Source organism: Octopus bimaculoides, chromosome 13 (genome assembly GCF_046866305.1).
Source record: "Octopus bimaculoides isolate indiv1 chromosome 13, ASM4686630v1, whole genome shotgun sequence".
NCBI classification, from domain to species: Eukaryota; Metazoa; Mollusca; class Cephalopoda; order Octopoda; family Octopodidae; genus Octopus; species Octopus bimaculoides.
Window position 1 is genome coordinate 9667879 of NC_142940.1, and position 22500 is coordinate 9690378.

At 38.1% G+C, this 22500-nt stretch overlaps 1 protein-coding gene across 2 annotated transcripts in view; it reads right to left on the bottom strand.

The window, feature by feature from the left end:
* Positions 1-1626: 1626 nt before the first annotated feature.
* Positions 1627-22500, bottom strand: part of LOC106875942 (gem-associated protein 5) — a 134597-nt gene continuing 113723 nt past the window's right edge. For both annotated transcript variants that reach the window (XM_089361465.1, XM_052972568.2), the window contains exons 16-18: positions 20155-20319; positions 15654-15776; positions 1627-2535 (exon numbers count right to left, since the gene is read on the bottom strand). In XM_089361465.1, coding sequence (XP_089217591.1) covers positions 2363-2535; positions 15654-15776; positions 20155-20319 — 461 coding nt within the window. In that variant the 3' untranslated portion in view covers positions 1627-2362. The remainder of the gene's footprint in view (positions 2536-15653; positions 15777-20154; positions 20320-22500) is intronic.

A 22500-nucleotide genomic window follows, 5' to 3' on the forward strand; every position in this document is an offset into this window, starting at 1 on the left:
TATATATATAATATATATATATAAATATATATATATATATATATATATATATATATATATATATATATATATATAATATATATATATATATATATATATATATATATATATATATATATATATATATATATATATATATATATATATATATATATATATATATATATATATATATATATATATATATAAATATATATATATATATATTATATATATATATATATATATATATATATATATATATTATATATATATATATATATATATATATATATATATATATATATATATATATATATATATATATATACATATTCTTTTAAGCCCAATCCTTATTCTATTAGCCAAACTAAGTTACATGGATGTAAACAAACCAAGCGGCAAGGGACAAAGACACAGCGATTATATATATATATATATATATATATATATATATATATATAGGCGCAGGAGTGGCTGTGTGGTAAGTAGCTTGTTTACCAACCACATGGTTCCGGGTTCAGTCCTACTGCGTGCTACCTTGGGCAAGTGTCTTCTACTATAGCCTCGGGCTGACCAAAGCCGTGTGAGTGGACTGTGGCCATGTTGGGGCAGCACTTTCAAAGGTTAAATCAAACAAATTGACCCTAGTACTTATGTTTTTTTAAAGACTGCTACTTATTCTGTTGGTAACTTTTGCCAAACTGGTAAGTTATTGGGCTGTAAACAAACCAACACTGGTTATCTAGTGATGGTGGTAGTGGTGGGAACAAACACAAACACCCACCAACACATGTACACACACAATGGGGCTTCCACACAGGTTCCGTCTACTTAATTCACTTACAAAGCATGGGGTTGTAAAAGAAGACACTTGCCCTTGGTGCCATGCAGTGGGACTGAACCAGAAACCACATGGATGCAAAGCAAGCTTCTTAACCTCACAGCCACATACATATGTACATACATACATACAGACAGACAGACAAACAGACAAGCAATTCTCATTCAACATTGTATCATTATAATGTTGAGAAATATAATAAAAACCAAACACTGTGAAAAAATATTAATTAACAAAGTGTAAATCTCTCATCTGAAGTTTTGGTGGATTTTATTTTTCCTTCCTTTCTTTTGTCACCTGTTACATTTTTCAATATATATATGTATATATATATATATATATATATATTCACATTCATATATATATATATATATAAAGAATAAGCTTCAGTGAACAAAGATCATAATCGTTCAACATACGTTTTTCTTTATATCTCACGAATGTCAATACGATACGATCTTTATGTCTGTGCTGTTTGCTTTATGGAGATGTAATTCCTTTCAGCTACAACAATATTTGAAGCACATAAAATGTACAATGGAAAGTAGAGGAAATTGTATTTAAGAGACACAATTCAAATTAATAGACTTTAAATGTTCCTGTCGAACACAAAAAAATGTTCCCCTTTTGCCACTGAAAAGTTACTTTCCTGCAAGCCTTTTGAGCTTTGATAATTTTAATCAGTCTGAATAATAGGTGCAGGTGTGGCTGTGTGGTAAGAGGCTTGCTTCCCAACCATGTGCTCCTGAGTTCAGTCCCACTGCTAGCCTGACGATGATGATTACAGCTTGCTCTTATCTACGTTTGTTTATTTTTACTTGTTCTTTTATCTTTTGTTTCAGTCATTACACTGTGGCTATGCTGGGGCACTGCTTGGAAGAGTCTTTTTTTTTTCAGCTGAATGAATCGACTCTGGTACTTTTTTTTTTTAAAGCCTGGTACTTATTCTATCAGCAGTTCAACGAAAGTAACTAAGTTACAGGGACATTAACATGCCAACACTGGTTATCAGGAGGTGATGGAGAATAAACACCGACACAAACACACATAAATACATACAAAGACACACATACAACAGGCTTCTTTCAGTTTCCGTCTACCAAATCCACTCACAAGGCTTTGGTTGGCCCAAGGCTATAGTAGAAAACACTTGTCCAAGAGAGAGAGAAAGAGAGGGCAGATGTGTGTGTTTTGGGAGCTTGGTTAGATTTTTTTTTCTCTCTCTCTAACCAAACCTCCAAAAATTCACCACAGACACATCTAGATTCAAAATAACAAAGAACATTCTCTTCCCAATTCATCTCCAGATTTTCTCAACTCACTCACAGACATATATGTAAAAGGCATGAATTTTCTGTAAATAAATCATTCATGAAGAACATCTCAAAAAGAGATGAAAGTGCTAAAAGTGTTATGCAACTATTAATTTTTTTTGCTTAGGATCCCAGGTCTGATAGAGATAAGGTTGACCAATATTCCATTTAATTTGCCTGAAAATGCAACTTTTCTTTCTTTCTGTTGTACCATTCTTTCCACCTGCTACCAAAGAACAAAATCCAACAAAAACATTCCTAAATAGACAAATAAAGAATAAAATGAAATAAAAATATCTGTAACAGTCCTACCTTCTATTTTAAGCAGTTCGTATGCCTCTCTCCGTCCTAAGAAAAATCCAAGATGAAATTCTAAAGGTTCTGTGATGGAATCAGGATCTAAAAACGGAAAAAAATTAAAATATAAAAATAGGTTCAAACATGGCTATGGGATTGAGAAGTTTGGTTTCCGACCACGTGGTTTCAGGTTCAGTCCCACTGTATGGTACGTTGGGCAAATGTCTTCTACTATAGCCCCAGGATGATCTCACCCTTGTGAAAGAATTTGGTAGACAGCAGTACCTGTAATTAACTCAACAGACTGAGATAGGTAGAGTCAGATAAAAACAAAAAGCGCAGGTGTGGCTGTGTGGTTAAAAAGTTTACTCCCTGACTACATGGTGTCAGGTTCAGTTCCAAAGCATGGCTTTGGGCAAGCTAGATAAAGCTTTGTGAAATAATCTGGTAGATGGAAACTAAAAGACGCCCCGTGTGTGTGTGCACATCTCTCTCTATCTCTCTCTCTCTGTGTTTTGACATTGCATGATAGTTGTAAATGAATGTCACTGTCATACAAGCAGTGTCATTTATTTCCAACATTCTGTGGAAACATGTCGGGCCATGGAGAAATATTATTTTGCATGGAAACAGTTGAGAGTTAGTGACAGGAAGGGCATCCATCTGTAAAAAAATTACCCCAATATACTCCAATTGACCCATGCAAGCATGGAAAGGCAAACATTAAAATGATGATGATGAATTTTCATTTAACACTTTGTTATCATATTTCTGTTAACACATACTACCTTGTTTCAAATTATTTTTAAAATAATGGAAAACTTGGGAACAAATTTTTTTCTCATTATTAAGCTGGTGCCTGGAGCAAATTGACATAAGAATTTTGGCAGAAGATTATAATTTAGATCACTTAAAAACAAATTTGCGTCATAGAACCTGGGGCAGTGTCAGGTAAGGTTGCTATCAAGGGGGTTAAATTAAGTTTCCATCGTATGAAAATGAGATCTGTTGTTGGTCATTGAGGTTCAAGCAAGTAAACTGTTTCTCTAAGATAGTGTAGTTTTTACCTGACATCCACAATGTATTGAGTGACAGTTGTATCTCGTTAAATGATCATAATATATGTAGTTAGTGGTTGAGCACTAATATTCTACCTGCACAGTAAACTATGCCTTGTTGGATAATATTTAATTACAAGCTAGATTTGTCTGCAATAGTTCAATGACTTCATTATAGCAATCTCAATTTTCATTGTTCCAACCTCACAATTCCATACCAAAATATTTATACAATATTCCTATTCCAGAGTTAATGAACAACATACACACAGACACACACATGTGCATATGCAAACACGAAGACACACAAACACACACACACACGTACATATGCATAGATACATGCAAAAGCAGACGTACATATGCACTGACGATTTAATCTTTGGTGAAATATAATTGCCTTGGATCCAAATATTTGTCTTTCTTCAGAGCTTCAATTAATGGAAATAGTTGAAACCTTTCACTTGCAAAAATTTTCTACATTTTTACACCAAAAGAAAACAGACACCTTCCCAACATCACCACCACCACTGAAGTCTGTTTTAAAGCCAAAAGTTTTACAAGACCTAGCTACAAATCATAGGAAGTTTGAAAAATTTCAGAACAAAGCATGAATAGAAAGATAAATGATTTGTACCAACAACAACAAATATTTTAATCCTAACTGTACAAGTACCGAGTGCACTCAGTTTCATGCATGCACACTCAAAATGCAGGAACCAAATTTACTCGTTTTTTTGATAGTGAGGTACTTTCAGAAAGCTCCCACATTTCATATGACATAGTACATACATTTCATTTTTACTGGTCCATAGAAAATAGGTTCTAAGAACTGATGTGCATATGATTAGCATGTTACATCACTAGCAAAACTTTGATTAGCACAGGAAGGGTTAAGGCCATTTTCCCCTACTGAAGTGGGCTTAACCTTGCAAACCACATGATGAGGATGATGATAAACATGATGATGAGGAGGATGTATATATGTTAGCTAAGCCACTTCTGAAAAGCTTCAAAGTTAATATCATTATCATCATGTAATGTCCATTTTCCATGCTGGCATGAGTTGGACCGTGGGGAGAAGCCACCCCCACTACATACAAGCGTTACCAAGATGGTTTTACAGATATTATTTCTGCTGTCCCTTATACATATGGTTTAAAGAGACAGAAATAGATGTATAGAAAGTTTTGGGTGGGTGGGTGGGTGGGTGGGTGGGTGGATGGATGGATGGATGGATGGATGGATGGATGGATGGATTGATTGCCAGACAGACAGGATTAGACAGACATATAGACACATGAGTTAGATATATAGACAGACAGATAAACAGAGACATACAGACAGACAGAGTTAGGTAGATAGAAACAGACAGACAGAAAGGCATATAGACACACACACACACATATATATATATATAGAGAGAGAGAGAGAGAGAGACAGACAGACAGACAAACGGACAGACAGACAGAGTTAGACAGGTATACAGAAAAATAGATAGATAGCATTATTAAGTGTACAGCAAATCATGAAAGCAATTTAACAATAGGATTTACTGACGGAGAAATTATGTATTAATAGTCAATCGAAAATGTTGCCAAAGGCTGGAATCTTAAAAGGGTTAACTGATTGTCAACATGATTTATACAAATCAGTAGAGATATATGTAATAGCTAATTTATAACTGTTTCCAGCAGCTATCAGATTGAAAAGGATTAACATAGTGACAACAGGATTTACATTATAATAGTGGCTACCAGCAAAACAATGAAAGACTAGAAAAAATTACTCCTGAACAGCAAGGCTGCTGTTAACAACACAATTACAGCAGCTATCATTTGTAAGACTCAGGTAATATTAAATGGTTCTTTTCTTAGCCTTTACCCACTTGGTCATAAAATAGACATTGTACTTTCAGATTCTGGTATAAAGACAGACAGGTTATCATCAACATCATCATTCTAACGTCTACTTTTCCATGCTTGCATGGAGCAGACGGAGTTTGTTGAGGAAGATTTTCTTCAGTTGGATGCTGTTCTTGTTGCCAACTCTCAACTGTTTCCCAAGCAAGGTAATATTTCCCCATGGCCAGACATGTTTTTTATGGATGATTTGAAACAAGCACCATTTGTATGACAGTAACACTCACAACTTTTCATGTATTGTCAAGACAAGGAGACACACACACATCATCATCATCATTTAATGTCCATTGTCCATGCTGGCATGGGTTGCACAGTTTGACTGGGCTGGCACACTGGAAGGTTACACCAGGCTCCAGTCTGATTTGCCATGGTTTGATTTGACTGGCAAGAAAGCCAGTCAGGCGGTACTGGCAACAGCCACGCTCAAAATGGTGTATTTTATGTGCCACCTGCACAAGAGCCAGTCCAGCGGCACAAACCCTTTGGTCATGAATGACCATGGGATTGCACCTAGAAAGTTACCCTCCAAGGCACAAGTCCGGGCAAGGTTGTTTATGGAAGACCAGCAGTCGCCCATGCATACCGGCCTTTCCTCTCCAAGCCACCGATGTTATCCAAAGGGAACGGCAAAGGCCAATACAGCTTGGCACCAGTGACGTCGCAACTCATTTCTACAGATGAGTAAACTGGAGCAACATGAAATGAAGTGTCTTGCTCAAGGACACAACACGCAGCCCGGTCCAGGAATCAAACTCACAACGTTATGATTGCGAGCCAACACTCTCACCACTGAGCCATGTGCCTTCACACACACTCACACATATATATGTATGTAGTTGGTGTAGTAGTACTGGTAGTGTCTGGAGCAAATGGAAGAATGGTGAGGAGTACTGAGTATATTTAAACAGAAGCACAGAAATGAAACAACAACAATAAACAAATAATAATAATAATAATAATAATAATAATAATAATAATAATTACAGTGTTGAACTGATGTAATCTGAATGAGAATTGGGACTTATTGTAATATATTTTAGTTACACAAGCAAAACTAACAATAATAAACTAACAACTGCTTCACTCTTTCTCCTTTTCTCTTTGTCTCTCTTCAGAAGATGTTGGCAGATTTTCTTTCTTTTCTTTCTAATTTTCTATGTAACTGTAATGAGGTCCCTAGCCATAGGGGTATCACCCACGGAGGGGTGGGATATTTGCAAGGTTGGTAGAGGAAAAGTAAAGAGAAAAAAATACATACATACACACAAAATATATACATACATACATACATACATATACATACATATACATATACATACATATACATATATATATATATATATATATATATATATATACATACATATATATATATATATATATATACATATACACACAAACATATATATATATATATATATATACACCTATATAAATATATATACATACATAAATACATATATATATATATACACATATATGCACATACATATATACATGAATACACATACATACATATATATATATATATATATATACACACACATATATATACACACATAAATAGACACACAATATATACACACACACACACACATAACCAAATACTCACAATATACCTATGTGTGTGTGTAATAATAATAATGATGATAATAATAATAATAATAATAATAATAATAATAATAATAATAATAATTCTGTCCATTTCTCCAAGCTGGAATGCTTTGGATGGTCCCAAGTCTCACCACCCGCTGTAATTTTCATTATCTAGCACACACACACACACACACATGCACACGCACGCACACACACACAAAGAGGGGAAAAAACCCATTCTCTTGTGTAAGTCGTAACTTTTGGTGCGTTGGTATGTGTATGCATTTATGTACAAATGTATGAGTTTGTGTCTGTGAATGAATAAATTTAAGTGTGTTTGTGTGTGTGTGGAGACAGTCAGATATATTTGCATAAACCCAAATACACCGAAAGAGAATGAGAGACAGAAAGAACAAGAGAGATGAAGGCAGCAAAGCATCAAGGGGAGGGGAGGGGGAGAGAGAGAGAGAGAGAATATGGAGGTGGGAGAAAAGGAGAGGTGAGGAAGATGGTGAAGAGGAAGAATAAAGAGTGTGGGAGGGAGAGAGTGGGAAACAAAGGAAAGAGAAAGAGAAATAAAGAAGGAAAAAAGTAAAGAAAGAGAGAAGGAAAATGAGAAAATGAAAAGCAGAGAGTGAGGATAGAGAATGAGACATTTGGGTAGTTAGAAAGATAGAGAGAGGGGGGGGGGGAAGAAGAAAGGGATATAGAGTGAAGAGAGGGAGAGAGAGAATGTGTGAGAAAAAGAGATTGTGTGTGTGTATGAGAGGGAGAGAGAGAGAAAGAGAGGTAGGGAAAACAGGAAAGGGATATAAAGTGAAGAGAGAGAGAGGATATGTGTGAGAAAAAAGAGATTGTGTGTGAGAGAGGGAGAGAGAGAGAGAGAGAGAGAGAGAGACAGAGAGACAGAGAAAAAAGAGAGACAGAGAGACTGTGTTATATGTTCATGAAAGAAAGAGGGAGATTGTATGTGTGAAAAAGAGAGAGAGAGAGAGAGAGATAGAGAGAGAGAACACAAAGAAAAGGAAAAAAAGAAGGTAGGAAAATGGAATAAAAAAGAGAAAGAGAAGTATAAAAGATTTATAAATAAGGAAAGAGAGAAAGAAAGTGGGGGTGTAAGAAGATAGAACGAGAGAGAGAGAGAGAGCCTTATATGAGTGGATACAGGTATGTCCAAAAGTAGACAGAGGTAGGGATGGCTGTGTCCGAAAGGGGATCCTGTTTCCACAGAGGATGGGGGAGTGCTGGTGAGGATAAATATTTCCCATTCCAGTACATCATCAATAGATTCCAAATGAGACCCCCCACCCCCACCACCCTGCTCCTTTCCTTCACAATTCACGGATAAATACAAACTGAGTAAATCCTGGAAGGAGTTCTTAGTATTTTTTCCCAAGAATTCTCCAAGAGAACAATAAACCCCAGCAGAGCGTAATCAAGGGAGGCTTTAAACGCAAGGGGGAAACAGGGTTTTGTCTCATTCGTGCATACAGAGAGCCCCCCCACCCTTCATTTATTTGTTTGTTTCCACCATTTATGATGATGATGATGATGATGATGAGTGAGAGCTGGTGGTGGTGATTGAGATGATGATGATAGTGATGGCGGTAGTGGTGAAGGTGGTGGTGGTAGTGGAGGTAGTAGTGGCGATCATGATGGTGGTAGTGGTGATAGTGAGGGTAGTAGTGGTGGTAGTAATGGTGGTAGTGGTGGTAGTAATGGTGGTAGTGGTGTTGGTAATGGTGGTGGTGGTGGTAGTAATTGTGGTGGTGGTGGTAGTAATGGTGGTGGTGGTGGTGGTAGTAATGGTGGTAGTGGTGGTAGTAATGGTGGTGGTGGTGGTAGTGGTAGTGAAGGTGGTGACGGTGGTAATGGTAGTAGTGGTGGTGGCGATGGTGGTAGTTATGGTGGTGGTGACGGTGGTAGTGGTGATGGTGGTAGCGATCGAAGATGTTGATGGTGGTGGTAGTGGTGGTGGTGATGATGATGATGATAATAGTGGTGGTGCTGGTGATGGTGTGGTAGTGATGGTGGTGGTGAAGGTGATGATGGTGATGGTGGTGAGGTTGGTGATGGTGGTGTGGTAGTGGCGATGGTGGTAGTGGTAGTGAAGGTGATGGTGGTGGTGATGGTGGTAGAGGTTGTGATAGTGGTGGTGGTAGAAGTAGTGGTGGTGGTGGTAGAAGTAGTGGTGGTGCTGCCAACATTGGGTCAGAAGTGGTGATGGCAGTACTGAAAGTAGAGGCAATGATGACGATGACAATTTTTGTGGTAGTAGTGCCGGTGTTGACAGAGGGTGATAGTGACGATGATGATAGTGGTGCAGGTGATGCTGCTTACACTCAAGATGGAAGTGATGGTGATGTGGTGGTGGTGGTGGTACTATAGTTACTGACAGCAGAGATGATGATGATGATGACGATGATGATGATGATGATTACAGTGATTCATGATAGAGAATCAGGAAGAAGGACAACCAAACCAGTGGAATACAAGAAATGGCCGTTATTGTAAAATTGGTTTCCTTCTCAAAAGAAATTCTGCAGAGTTAAGACTTTTTTTCTAAAACCCCTGAGAGACCATACTTGGTTTGCAACCAAACAAGAGCAACATCAACAACATTAGAAATATTTATTGATTAATTTATTTATGTTTTTTTTAAAATTTTTGTACAGAAAATAAATGAATGAAAATTGGATTTATGATATAATAACAGCATAATGTGGAACCACAGTTAACTACAGATATAGAATAATAGAAGAACAGCAAACTGGTCGAGGGGTTTAGGGTTCAGAGTTGTATGACATCATCAGAGCCAAGACAGTTCCCGCTCAAAAGCCAGTCTAATTACTGACATCACTATCGTTCAACGTTCACTTTTCCACGCTTGCATGGGTGAGACAGAATTTGTGAAGGCAGATTTGCTAGGTTAGATGTCTGCCTTGTTGCCAATCCTCACACGCTTCTAAGCAAGGTAATATTTCCCCCAAAGTTGAACATATTTCCATGGAAGATTGGGGGGGGGGGGAAACACCACTTGAATTATGACAAAAAAAAAAAAGCGCCCATCACATACAGTAGAGTTGTTGGGTTTACAAAGGATTTCCGGCCATAGAAACCAAGCTAAACATGAATCATAATCCTAGAGGTGCCATGCAGCAGGGCTGAACCCCAAGACGACAAACTTCTTAACTACAAGTAAGCTTCTTAAGTACACAGCCATACCTGCATCTATTCCTCCTCTTCATCATCAATTTGAGTCTGTTTTCCATGCTGGCATGGACTGGACAGTTTGACAGAAGCTGACAAGGTCAGGGTCGGGAGGACATCAGATTCCATAGTCTGATTTATGATATTAGGCACCCATGCCAACGTCATCTCCTTCATTGGAAACGAAACTAGGCTTGCGAAGACCTGCTGGGGCAAGTGAAAGCGAAATCGTGATGGTCCCTGTGCCCAGCATCGCCTTCCTGGCACTTGTAAAGACGTTCGAGCGAGATCGTTGCCAGTGCTGCCGAACTGGCTCTTGTGCAGGTGGCACGTAAAATACACCATTTGAGCGTGGCCGTTGCCAGTACCGCCTGACTGGCCTTCGTGCCGGTGGTACGTAAAAGCACCCACTACACTTTCGGAGTGGTTGGCGTTAGGAAGGGCATCCAGCTGTAGAAACTCTGCCAAATCAGATTGGAGCCTGTTGTAGCCATCTGGTTTCACCAGTCCTCAGTCAAATCGTCCAACCCATGCTAGCATGGAAAGTGGACGATAAACGACGATGATGATGATGATAACATAGATTATATAATAAACTGGAACAAATAAATAAATACAAATGGGTGATAGTAGAGAAGAGCAAGAACAGAAATCGTAACGGAGCAGCTGAATACCAGAATTCTGAGAACCAGTCAGATTCAAAACTAACCAGTTTTTTCTTACCGTTTGGTTTTGAACCAAGTGGTGGTAAGCAGTCATCCTTACAATTTTCATTCTGTTCATATTTGTTTCTTGATTTATACCTGTTGCAAAATGACAACTAAATGTTGCACTGTGCACCAGAACTATTAGTGTGCACCAAAAAATAAGGGGGGGGGGAGAAATGAATAAAAAAAAATAATCTAGAAAAATGTTTCTAAAATTAGAAACTAAATTAGAAAGTTATGGAGATTCAAAGATAGAGATAGAATCTGTAGATATTGGAAGAGCTCTTAGTGTGCAACCAACAACTGCATGAACAATTTGCAGCAATGCCAAAAAGAAAAAAAGGTAAAAAAATTGAAGCATCTGCTCATAAATAAAACACTCCAGTCAGCTGCTACGAAACTAAGAATAGAAGCAACATAATGGAGAAATATATCTCTTTATAGTTTTTTTCTATCATGTTTCAGTCACTGGACTGCAGCCATGTTGTGGCACCATCATGAAAAGGTTTTAGTCAAACAAATTGACTCAGTGTTTACGTTTTTTTTTTTCAAGTCTAGTACTTCTTATTCTATTGGTCTCATTTGTTGATCGGATAAGTTACAGCGATGTAAACAAACCAACACTGGTTATAATATACAGTGGTGGGGACAAATATAAACACACACACACACACATATATATTTGAATTATGCAACAAAAGCAGCTCCATAGTAAAATTCTTACATAACATACTTCTGGCTTTTCAAAACACATACATGTTAATGTAAGTATGTCATACAGAGAAAGATTCTTTCTTTCTACCTACCTATGCACCTATGCGCGTATGTACCTACGCATGTACGTATGCACATACATACATACATACATACATACAGAGCAGTTTGTAGAAATACGTTTCGAGCGGAGCTCTTCATCAGAAATATAGAAGAAGTCCAAAAAGGGAAGACGGAGAAAGAAAATCGCCAACGATACACACGCGGTCACGTGTGTGTGTGTGTGTTATATATTCATTTGTTCATTTCATATCCATATAAACATGCTATCATGGCTTAGACAAATATAGCATCAAGGCATTGTTTTACAGTCAGATACCCTTCCTGTTGTTAACCCTTACCTGTTCTCTCAAATAAGGGCTCTCTTATTCTACCTGTCATCGAAGATATGAAGACAGCAGATAATATATCCGTCATTCAGTTCCCAAGAGGGACAGCTAGCTATTCTATTGCTTACTAGCGAAGTGTAGATCACAAAGTGAAAAAGGCACTTTTGATCGACATCAAGGAATGTTTATGGATACAGGGGAAATAGAACTCAGTACACAAAATAGAGTAGTTTTATTATTTTATTACAACTGAGAAGCTATAATAAGTTGGATAAATATATTTGCATGAAAATCTTGGCCTTCAAGTTGTCACTGAAGTAGCTTCTCAACCATAATAAAAGTGTGTATGCACATATATAAATATATATACATACATACATACATACATATGTATTATACATGTATACATACATATACACATATATACAAACTCACAGAATCATACTTTGACATGTCACCTGGACACTTCATCTCTATTATTTCTCTCTTTGCAACTACTACTAATTCATCGTCCATCTCTCCTAAACACGAGTAGTCATAACAGCTCCTCTACAAGAACCTGCCCTGCCCCATCCCCTTCTCTCATAACTTAACCCTCACCAGCTAGCATAAAGCTCACTCCTTCCAGATTCATCCTCTTGTGAATTGCACCGGTGCGAGCAACATAGAAAAAATATAAAATAAAAAAAAAACACTCGGTATACACTGTAAATTGGTTGGCTCAAGGTGTCCAGCTGTAGAAAGCAGGCCAAAGAAGACATTGGAACTTGATGCAGTCCTTAGACCCATCAGATACTATCAAAACTGTCGAACTCATCTAACTCATGCCAGCATGGAACATCGTCATTTAATGTCTGCTTTCCATGCTGGCATGGGTTAGATGGTTTGACTGAGAACTGGTAAGCTGGGAGGCTGCACCGGGCCCCAATCTGATTTGGCAAGGTTTCTACAGCTAAATGCCCTTCGCAACGCCAACCACTCCAAGAGTGTGGTGGATGCTTTTTATGTACCACCAGGCATTAAATGATGAAGATGATAATATGACTTCTGTCATCTCTTTGCCTTCTCAGTCATGCTGCCTTGAACAAACATATTCTAGAAAACTGATAGTACTCTCTTTACTCCTTTCTCTTTATCATGTACCCCTCTTATCACTGTCATTCAAGCCTTTACCATTCCTCATGCTTCTCACCCTGTAAAGAGGTTGGCAAGTGAGCAGAGACGTATGGAGGACAGGGTTACCCCAATTATGCTGGTGTCATGATAAAAAGCACCCATTGCCTACAATAGAGTGGCTGGTTTTAAGAAGGATCCCCAGTCATACAAACCAAGTTAAACATGAATCATAATCCCTATTCTTTGAATGTCCACTTTTCCATGCTCGCATTGGTCAAACAGAATGCAGTGAGGCAGATTTCCCACAATCCTATGTCCTTCCTGTCACCAACCCTCACCTGTTTCCAACCATGGAAACATTTCCTCTTGACCAGATATGTTTTTTTCTGGATGTCCTTCTTGTTGCCAACCTTCACCTGTTTCTAAGTAAGGTAATATTTCCCCATGGCCAGACATGGTTTTATGAAAGATTGGAACACTGCTTCTATGGCTCACTGACAACTATCATGTAGAGTCAAGACAAGGAGATACAAACACACACACACACACACACATGTAGAAATACCCAGTACATTTTGTAAAGTGAATGGTTTTAGGAAGAGCATCCAGCCAAAGTAACCATGCCAAAACAGACAATTGGTCAGCTCTCTAGCTTGCCAGATCTTGTCAAACCGTCCAGCCCATGCCAGCATGGAAAACGGATTATTAAACGATGATGATGATGATGATATAATGACAGGCATTTTTCAATTTCCATCTGCCAGATCTCTTCAAAAGGCTCTACTCAACCTAAAGCTATAGCAGAAGATATTTGCCCAAGATGCCATGCAGAGGAACTGAACCCAAAACCATGTGGATGGGATGCAAACTTGTACACCAAACAGCCACACCTGCATCTAGTCACACACACATACACCCACACACATACACCACACATACAATTTTGAGTTTGATTAATGAAGGGACTATTTGAAACTTCAGATAGTTTTAATCTCATGGTAAATAAATACACCACACCATTTAATAAGTGTGAATGAACTTTACATATCTGACTGCAAGAGCTTCCTCTTTCTATGTAATGGTTAAGTATGCTAGTGCATATGTGTACACTTCTGCATGTGTGTGCACATGCATGTGTTGTCTGTCTGTTTACCTATCTATCACTTTTTCTGACTTCTGTCTACAATGAAGACATAAAACCAGGTAGAGAATATGATATAAACTCAAGTGGATGTCATATACAGATGATTAATCTGCAAAAAAAAAAAAAGCAACAACAACATACTTGGCACCATTTAAAAGTAATTACAAAGATCAGGTTTCAAACGAGAGAGAAGAACTAACACTTTTTCATTCCTCTAATAATTCTGCTATTAATTATTCCATTATTTATTGAAACAAATGTGATAAGAATTATTTAAAAAAATAATGTTGCAAAACTTAACATGTCTTTAAAACATTTTTTTTTATTCTTCCACACTTCTGAGGGTAGAATTTTACAAAATGGAGACAAAAATGAGATATTGAATAGAACGTGACAAAGAAAAACTAAATAGACAATATCATCAAGTTAGTAAGTAACCAGCATAATGAGATGGTTTTATTTAATTTTGATTATTTATTTCATTAATTGACTTGTCAAGTTCAACTGTCACTGTTTTATATCCATTTTTCCTATAGAAACATGGTGGTGTTAAAGTCTTCTTTTAACCCCTTCACATAGGTGAACATTTCAACTGTTTAAGCAAATTGTTTTTTATAGCTGAATAGATAAATGTATATGTATGGAAGTATGCATGTATGCCTGCCATTCCAGTTGCTACACAATGAATAGTGATTTCTTCATCCATTTCTAATATAGGCACAAGGCCTGAAATTTGGGGAGATGGGTCTTAACTACATTGATGCCCAATGCTGAATCGGTATTAATTTCATTGACCCCAAAAAGATTAAAAGGCAAAACTGACCTGAGCAGAATTCGAACTCAGAATGCAAAGACAGCCAAAATGTTGCTAAGCATTTTGTCCAGCATGCTAACGATTCTGCGAACACCCCCACCTTATAATGATTTATTAATGAAGCCAACTTTGATGGACAATTTTGTTAGCTTAGGTACATGGTAACAAGTGGAGAGTTAAACAGAGTTTCCATATACAGGTCAGCTTAAATATATATATAGATACATCAACATCATCATCATTGCTGTGATGTCCACTCTTCCATGGACTGAACAGATTTTGCTGAGGCAGATTTTCTACATTTGGATGCCCTTCCTGTTGCAGACATTCACCTGTTACCGACCTTCATCTGTTTCCAAGCCCAGTAATGTTTCCCTGCAACCCTGTGACATGGATGATTAAAAACGACACCACTTGTATGACAGTGACACTCGTTTACAACCATCACACAATATGAAAGCAAGGGGACACAAACCCATAAGCATGAAAATACAAACACACAAAGGTAATGGAGTAAAGCATTTAACCGAATACAATTAAAATTTACCGTATGTCTTCTTTGCAAGATTAACTATGTCGTTCAGAGTGCTTTCTCGGCCACGTTGCTCCATTTTGGTGGACAATGGGAAAAAGGACTTGCGTGTTTTCCGTAGAGATTTTTTTACATTATCTACAATAAAATAAATTTTGTGAGTGTACGACAGGGAAAAGACGAGGTAAAAGGTAAATAAATGGGAGAGAAAGGTCAGAGCAGAGCAAGTGGGGTAACAAAAGTTAAAACAGGAAATTGCTTTGTTTCATTTTTGTGAAAGCAGTGCCCATCAAAACCTGTTCTTTTTACCCCACAGCCACACCTGTGAAAAAAATAAATAAATAACACACCCAGTATACCCCATAAAGTGGTTGGCATTAGGAAGGGCATCCAACAGTAGAAGCCATGCTGACACAGATATTGGAGTTCACTGCCACCCTCTAGCTTGTGAATCCCTGTTGAACCAGTCAACCCATATCAGTATGGAAACAGGGGTGTTAAATGATGATGATGATGATGATGATAACTACATACTTTGAATCTAACCAGTTTCAGCATTTGGAAATGCAGATTTCTTCCAGGCACCCTGATTTACACAGATTTTATTTCCATAAATGGTTTACCTCTCAACACACTATTCTTTAACTTTTACTTGTTTCTGTCATTGGATTGTGGCCATGCTGGGGCACCACTTTGAAGGGTTTAGTCCAAAACATTGACCCCACTCCCACCCCTGCTACTTATTCTATTGATCATTTGCCGAACCTTTAAGTGATAGGGTTGAGCATAAACAAACAAACACCAGTTGACAAGCAGTGGTGGGGAACACAGCACACACATACATCATCATCGTTGTCATTTAATGTCCTCCTTCCATGCCGGCATGGGTTGGATGGTTTGACAGGAGCTGGCCAGGCAGGAGCCTGTGCCATGGTTCTGTGTCTGTTTTGGTATGGTTCTTATGGCTGGATGTCCTTCCTAACACCAACCACTCCAAAGATTGGGCCGAATGCTTTTTACATGGCACTAGCACAGGTGAGGTTAGTTTTGGCATGGTTTTTACAGCTGGATGCCCTTCCAAATGCCAACCACTTTACAGTGTGGACTGGTTGCTTTTTAAGTGGCACTTATACTGGCAGGGTCACCAAGTGACTACCCAAGACAAAGAGTCTTTGAGAAGGGAGGAGGGATTGGAGGAGGTCATCTTCTGTCAGATGATGAAAGATTAGAATGTGACAAAGAAGCAGAAAAAGATGTCTTGCTGCAGAGAAGGTCTATGGTTACCCAGCCAGAGAGAGAGGGAGAGAAAGAGAGTAAGAGTTAACAAGAATGAGGGCAAGGGTTCTTTCAGTTTCTGTCTACCAAATTCACTCACCAGGCTTTGGTCAGCTCAGGGGTATAGTAGAAGACATGTGCCCAAGGAGCCAAGCAGTAGGACTGAATCCAAGACCATATGGTTGAGAAACAAGCTTCTTAACCACAAAGCTACACTTACACCTAGTAATTTCTATACATTTTTCAAATCATTTTAAGAAATTCAAGAACAAAACTTAAAATATTTAGATCTCGTAATTTGGAATGAAATAAAACAAAATTGTTCTTACATGCATTCAGTCTTGCTTTCTGATATTTATTATGCTTCAATTAGCTACATATGGTTTACACAAATTATGAAATATTAAATTCATATTGAATACATATCTGCAGAGCAGCTCATTAAACACCTGACTATAAATGTATTGGAAAACAATTTTATTTATTATATGAAAGATAATTTTCAAAGAAAAATCTATCAAGCTGAATATATATATATTCATTAAAAAACAATTCTTGGACATTTGTAGCTGCTTTTCAGCCTGAGTAACACATATATACATATATATATATATATATATATATCATCATCATCATCATCATCGTTTAACGTCCGCTTTCCATGCTAGCATGGGTTGGACGATTTGACTGAGGACTGGTGAAACCGGATGGCAACACCAGGCTCCAGTCTGATTTGGCAGAGTTTCTACAGCTGGATGCCCTTCCTAACGCCAACCACTCAGAGAGTGTAGTGGGTGCTTTTACGTGTCACCCGCACGAAAACGGCCACGCTCGAAATGGTGTCTTTTATGTGCCACCCGCACAAGCCAGTCCAGGGGCACTGGCAACGATCTCGCTCGAAAATCCTACAGGAGCCAGTCAGGCGGTACTGGCAACGGCCACGCTCAAAATGGTGCATCTCATGTGCCACCCGCACAAGAACCAGTCCAGGGGCACTGGCAACGATCTTACTTGGCTTGCCGGGTCTTCTCACGCACAGCCCATTTCCAAAGGTCTCGGTCCGTAGTCATCGCCTCGGTGAGGCCCAATGTACGAAGGTCTTGCCTCACCACCTCAGCCCAGGTCTTCCTGGGCCTACCTCTTCCACGGGTTCCCTCAACTGTTAGGGTGTGGCACTTTTTCACGCAGCTATCCTCCTCCATTCTCACCACATGTCCATACCAGCGCAATCGTCTCTCTTGCACGCCACAACTGATGCTTCTAATGTTCAGCTTTTCTCTCAAGATACTTACACTCTGACGGGTATTCACATTGACATTACACATCCAACGGAGCATACTGGCTTCATTCCTTGCGAGCTTACCTATGTCCTCAGCAGTTACAGCCCATGTTTCACTGCCATGTAGCATGGTTGTTCGTACGCATGCGTCATACAGTCTGCCTTTTACTCTGAGTGAGAGTCCCTTTGTCGCCAGCAGGGGTAAGAGCTCTCTAAACTTTGCCCAGGCTATTCTTATTCTAGCAGCTACACTTTCAGCGCACCCACCCCCACTACTAACTTGGTCGCCCAGATAGCGGAAGCTATCGACTACCTCTAGTTTTTCACCCTGGAATGAGATAGAAGTTGTTTCCTGTTTGTTTGCAGTCTTTATTGCACCTGAACATCTGCCACAAACAAAAACTAACTTGCTAGTTAACCTGCCTTTGATGTTGCTGCACCTCTTATGTGTCCATAGCTTGCACCGGGTACATCTTATAGAGTTACTACCTACTCCTTTTCTACATACTGAGCAGGGCCATCTACCTGAAGGGGTTTGTGTTTTATCTACCTTCCTACTTATTAGGATTTTGGTTTTAGCTAGGTTGACTCTAAGGCCCTTCAGTTCTAGACCTTGCTTCCACACCTGAAACTTCTCCTCTAGTTCTGATAGTGACTCCGCAATTAGGGCAAGGTCATCAGCATAGAGGAGCTCCCAGGGGCAACCTGTCTTGAACTCCTCTGTGATTGCCTGGAGGACTATGGTAAATAATAGGGGGCTGAGGACGGAACCTTGGTGGACCCCTACCTCTACCCGGAATTCATTGCTGTACTCATTTCCAACCCTCACCTTACTGGCCGCATCTCTGTACATGGCTCGCACAGCTCTCACTAGCCATTCTTCTATCCCAAGTTTCCTCATTGACCACCAGATAAGGGATCGGGGGACCCTGTCAAAGGCTTTCTCCATGTCAACGAAAGCCAGGTACAGAGGTTTATCCTTGGCTAGGTATTTCTCTTGCAACTGTCTCACTAGAAATAAGGCATCAGTAGTGCTTTTACCTGGCACGAACCCAAACTGCATCTCATCTAAATTGATTCGCTCCCTAATTAGTTGGGCTATGACCCTCTCTGTAACTTTCATAACCTGATCTAACAGCTTGATGCCTCTGTAATTATTTGTATCTAAAGCGTCCCCTTTACCTTTGTAGCAGTTGACTATGATGCTGCTACACCAGTCATAGGGTATGACTCCTTCGTGTATCACCTGGTTCGTAATACGGGTGACTAGGCTATAGCCAACACTGCCAGATATTTTGAGCATCTCTGCAGTGATTCCTGATGGGCCGGGGGCTTTCCCGGTCTTCATACTCTTAATTGCTTTATATATATATATATATACCAGAGTAAGCACATAAAATGTGCAACAAGGTGGAAAAAAGAGTACTCAAATACCAGAGGTAGAGTAATATGCTTTATTTAAAAGCAGCAGAAATATAACAAAAGACTGTTACTCAGAGTTTCCCGTTCCCGTTCATCGGACAGTTTTGCTAGATTTTAAAATGATGAAAAAAACAAGGATGACATATTTTTTATATATATATATATATATATATATATAACCACTCTCTGAGTGGTTGGCGTTAGGAAGGGCATCCAGCTGTAGAAACTCTGCCAAATTTAGATTGGAGCCTGGTATTGCCATCCGGTTTCACCAGTCCTCAGTCAAATCGTCCAACCCATGCTAGCATGGAAAGCGGACATTAAACGATGATGATGATATATATTAAATTCAAATTACGATGAACGTAAACAAACAAACGAAGTTTGCTTTTAGAAGCGTTTGGGAGATACATGCATGGATTGAAACAGTTTGATTCAAATTCCTTTAGTACTTTAAGTTTCAAAGCGTGATGCTAATCCTCAGCTATTGGAAATTTCTAAGACACACACACACACACACACAAACAGAATGATAGATACCTTTGCTTTTGTATTGTTTAGGTGCAGATAAATTACTGGAGCTGCTTAAGTGTGGTCCCAAGATTGACTGTGCACTTATTTTGCTGGATTTGTTTGGAACCGTTTCTGTCTGTAGACCACTAGGATCATCAACACTGCTAAGGTTTCCTTCTTCTCCAACAGGTTCTGTAATGAGATATGAAATACACAGTCTGTTTATTTATAGATTCATACATACATACATACATACATACAGGTGTCGTTCAAAAATGTATGCACACATTGAATGATTATAAAGTCAGAGTTTACTAAACTACATTTCATTTTCATTTCCAAAATTTAATAGAATCTAACAACAGAATTTAATCTTTTTTATGATCACCTGTTTGCCAACAGAAGACCATTTTGGTCCAGGCACTGCAGGTAATATGAAACAACAAAATCACAAACATCAAGAAACATCTTGTCCAGTGTTTGTGCAAATTCTAATTGATTTATATCCGTGTGTATTGTTACGACCTGGTGGCCATAACTTGAATTTACACAACCAACAAAGACAGGGTGAACCCAAAACAACAACACACCATGAAGTTTTTTGTAAAATATTAACAACAATTAAGTGTCAGCATAAAAACAGCCTACATACAAAACAAATATATATGTGAACAAAAATAAATTAATGCTACACTAGACATGCAGTCAAAATATTTATAAAGGTAATATATATAGTTCGGAAATTCGGAGTCAGAAACCTGGCTTCACCAACTTGATTTCACAAACTTGAATTCGTAACTCTGGATTCACAAATTTGGGTTTGACTCAAATTGGCCTCACAAATTTGGTTTTCAAAAAATATGGATTCCGAAAATTTGGATGTGATAAAATCTGGCTTCCCAAATTCAGTGTTCAAAACATGGATTTCGAAAATTTGGATGTCATAAAATCTGGTTTCATAAATTTGGTTTTCGAATCTTGGATTTCGAACCTTGGACCCAGATGTGACATAGAAATTATTTTAAAACTGATAAGCAAAACGATCTGGCAAATTCCTGGAGCATAAAATAATTCCATAAATGCCTAACACAAAGCACAAAGTGCATAAACTAAACATGCAATCATAGCTTTCAGAATCCAATTGAACCTGGTCTCACAGAAAAAAACTGTCACAAAAAACTGGAGTACAATTATCTCTGCTTATAAAGGTTTGCTAAGGTCTAGCCAAAGCAGGAAGACAGTAACACAGACAACAGGCTTCTTTCAGATTCTGTCCACCAAATCCATTGCCCAAAGTCCCATGCAGTGGGACTGAACACGGAACCATGTGGTTGGGAAGCAAACTTCCTACCACACACCTACATTTGTACCTAGCCACACCTGTGATTTATGTCAGTTAAAAATCAAAAGAAAACAAAATAATTGGTCCTTGCAATGGCACATATCGAAAACAGATCCTATGAGAAGATTCAATCTGTTGTCGTTTCTGCTTGGTAGGGCAAGGGTATAACACTTGCATATTAAACCCGACACGCTACGACAACCTTACTACACTCATAAAGCTTAACAACCTCCTGATCGCTGTCTGTGAAAATCCTCATAGAAACCAATAAGACATTCTTGCAAGTACATAAATACATATTCAGAGGTTTTATTACTCAGAGCTTTCATCTGAGATGATGATTATGAGTATAACTTGTAAAAGAGTGAAATAAGGTGCCAAGTTAGCAGCCTGGAGAGCAAGCAAAACCACTTCAAGTATATTTATCGCTTGTGATGCATTTCATATACATACATACATACATACATACATACACACACACACACATATATATATATATATTGATATATATATTAAAATATACATACATACATATATGAAATATATATGTATGTGTTGTTTGTGCATGTGTATAATATATCAGTATGTTTTTGTAATGTAAGTATCCCACATACATGTATAGACGTACAATCACACAATTACACACAGATATCATGTCTGTTTCATATTTTACACACACATATATACATATATGTATGCATTTTACACGTTATATATACATTAACAAAACATGGATCTGCACAAATATGTATGTGTATACATTATATATATGTATACACGCTTTCTATGTTTTATAGATATGTGTGTGTGTGTGTGTGTGTGTGTGTTATGTATGATTTATAGTTTCTTTTTGTATATATATGTTCTACATGTGCATAAATGTGATATATATATACACATACATACATGCATGCATACATATAAATGGTTTACATTACAATTTTTACATGAATACATACATAAATATATAAACATATTTATGAATATTAATTTCTAAAGTTCTCATGAGAGATGTATACATACATACATAT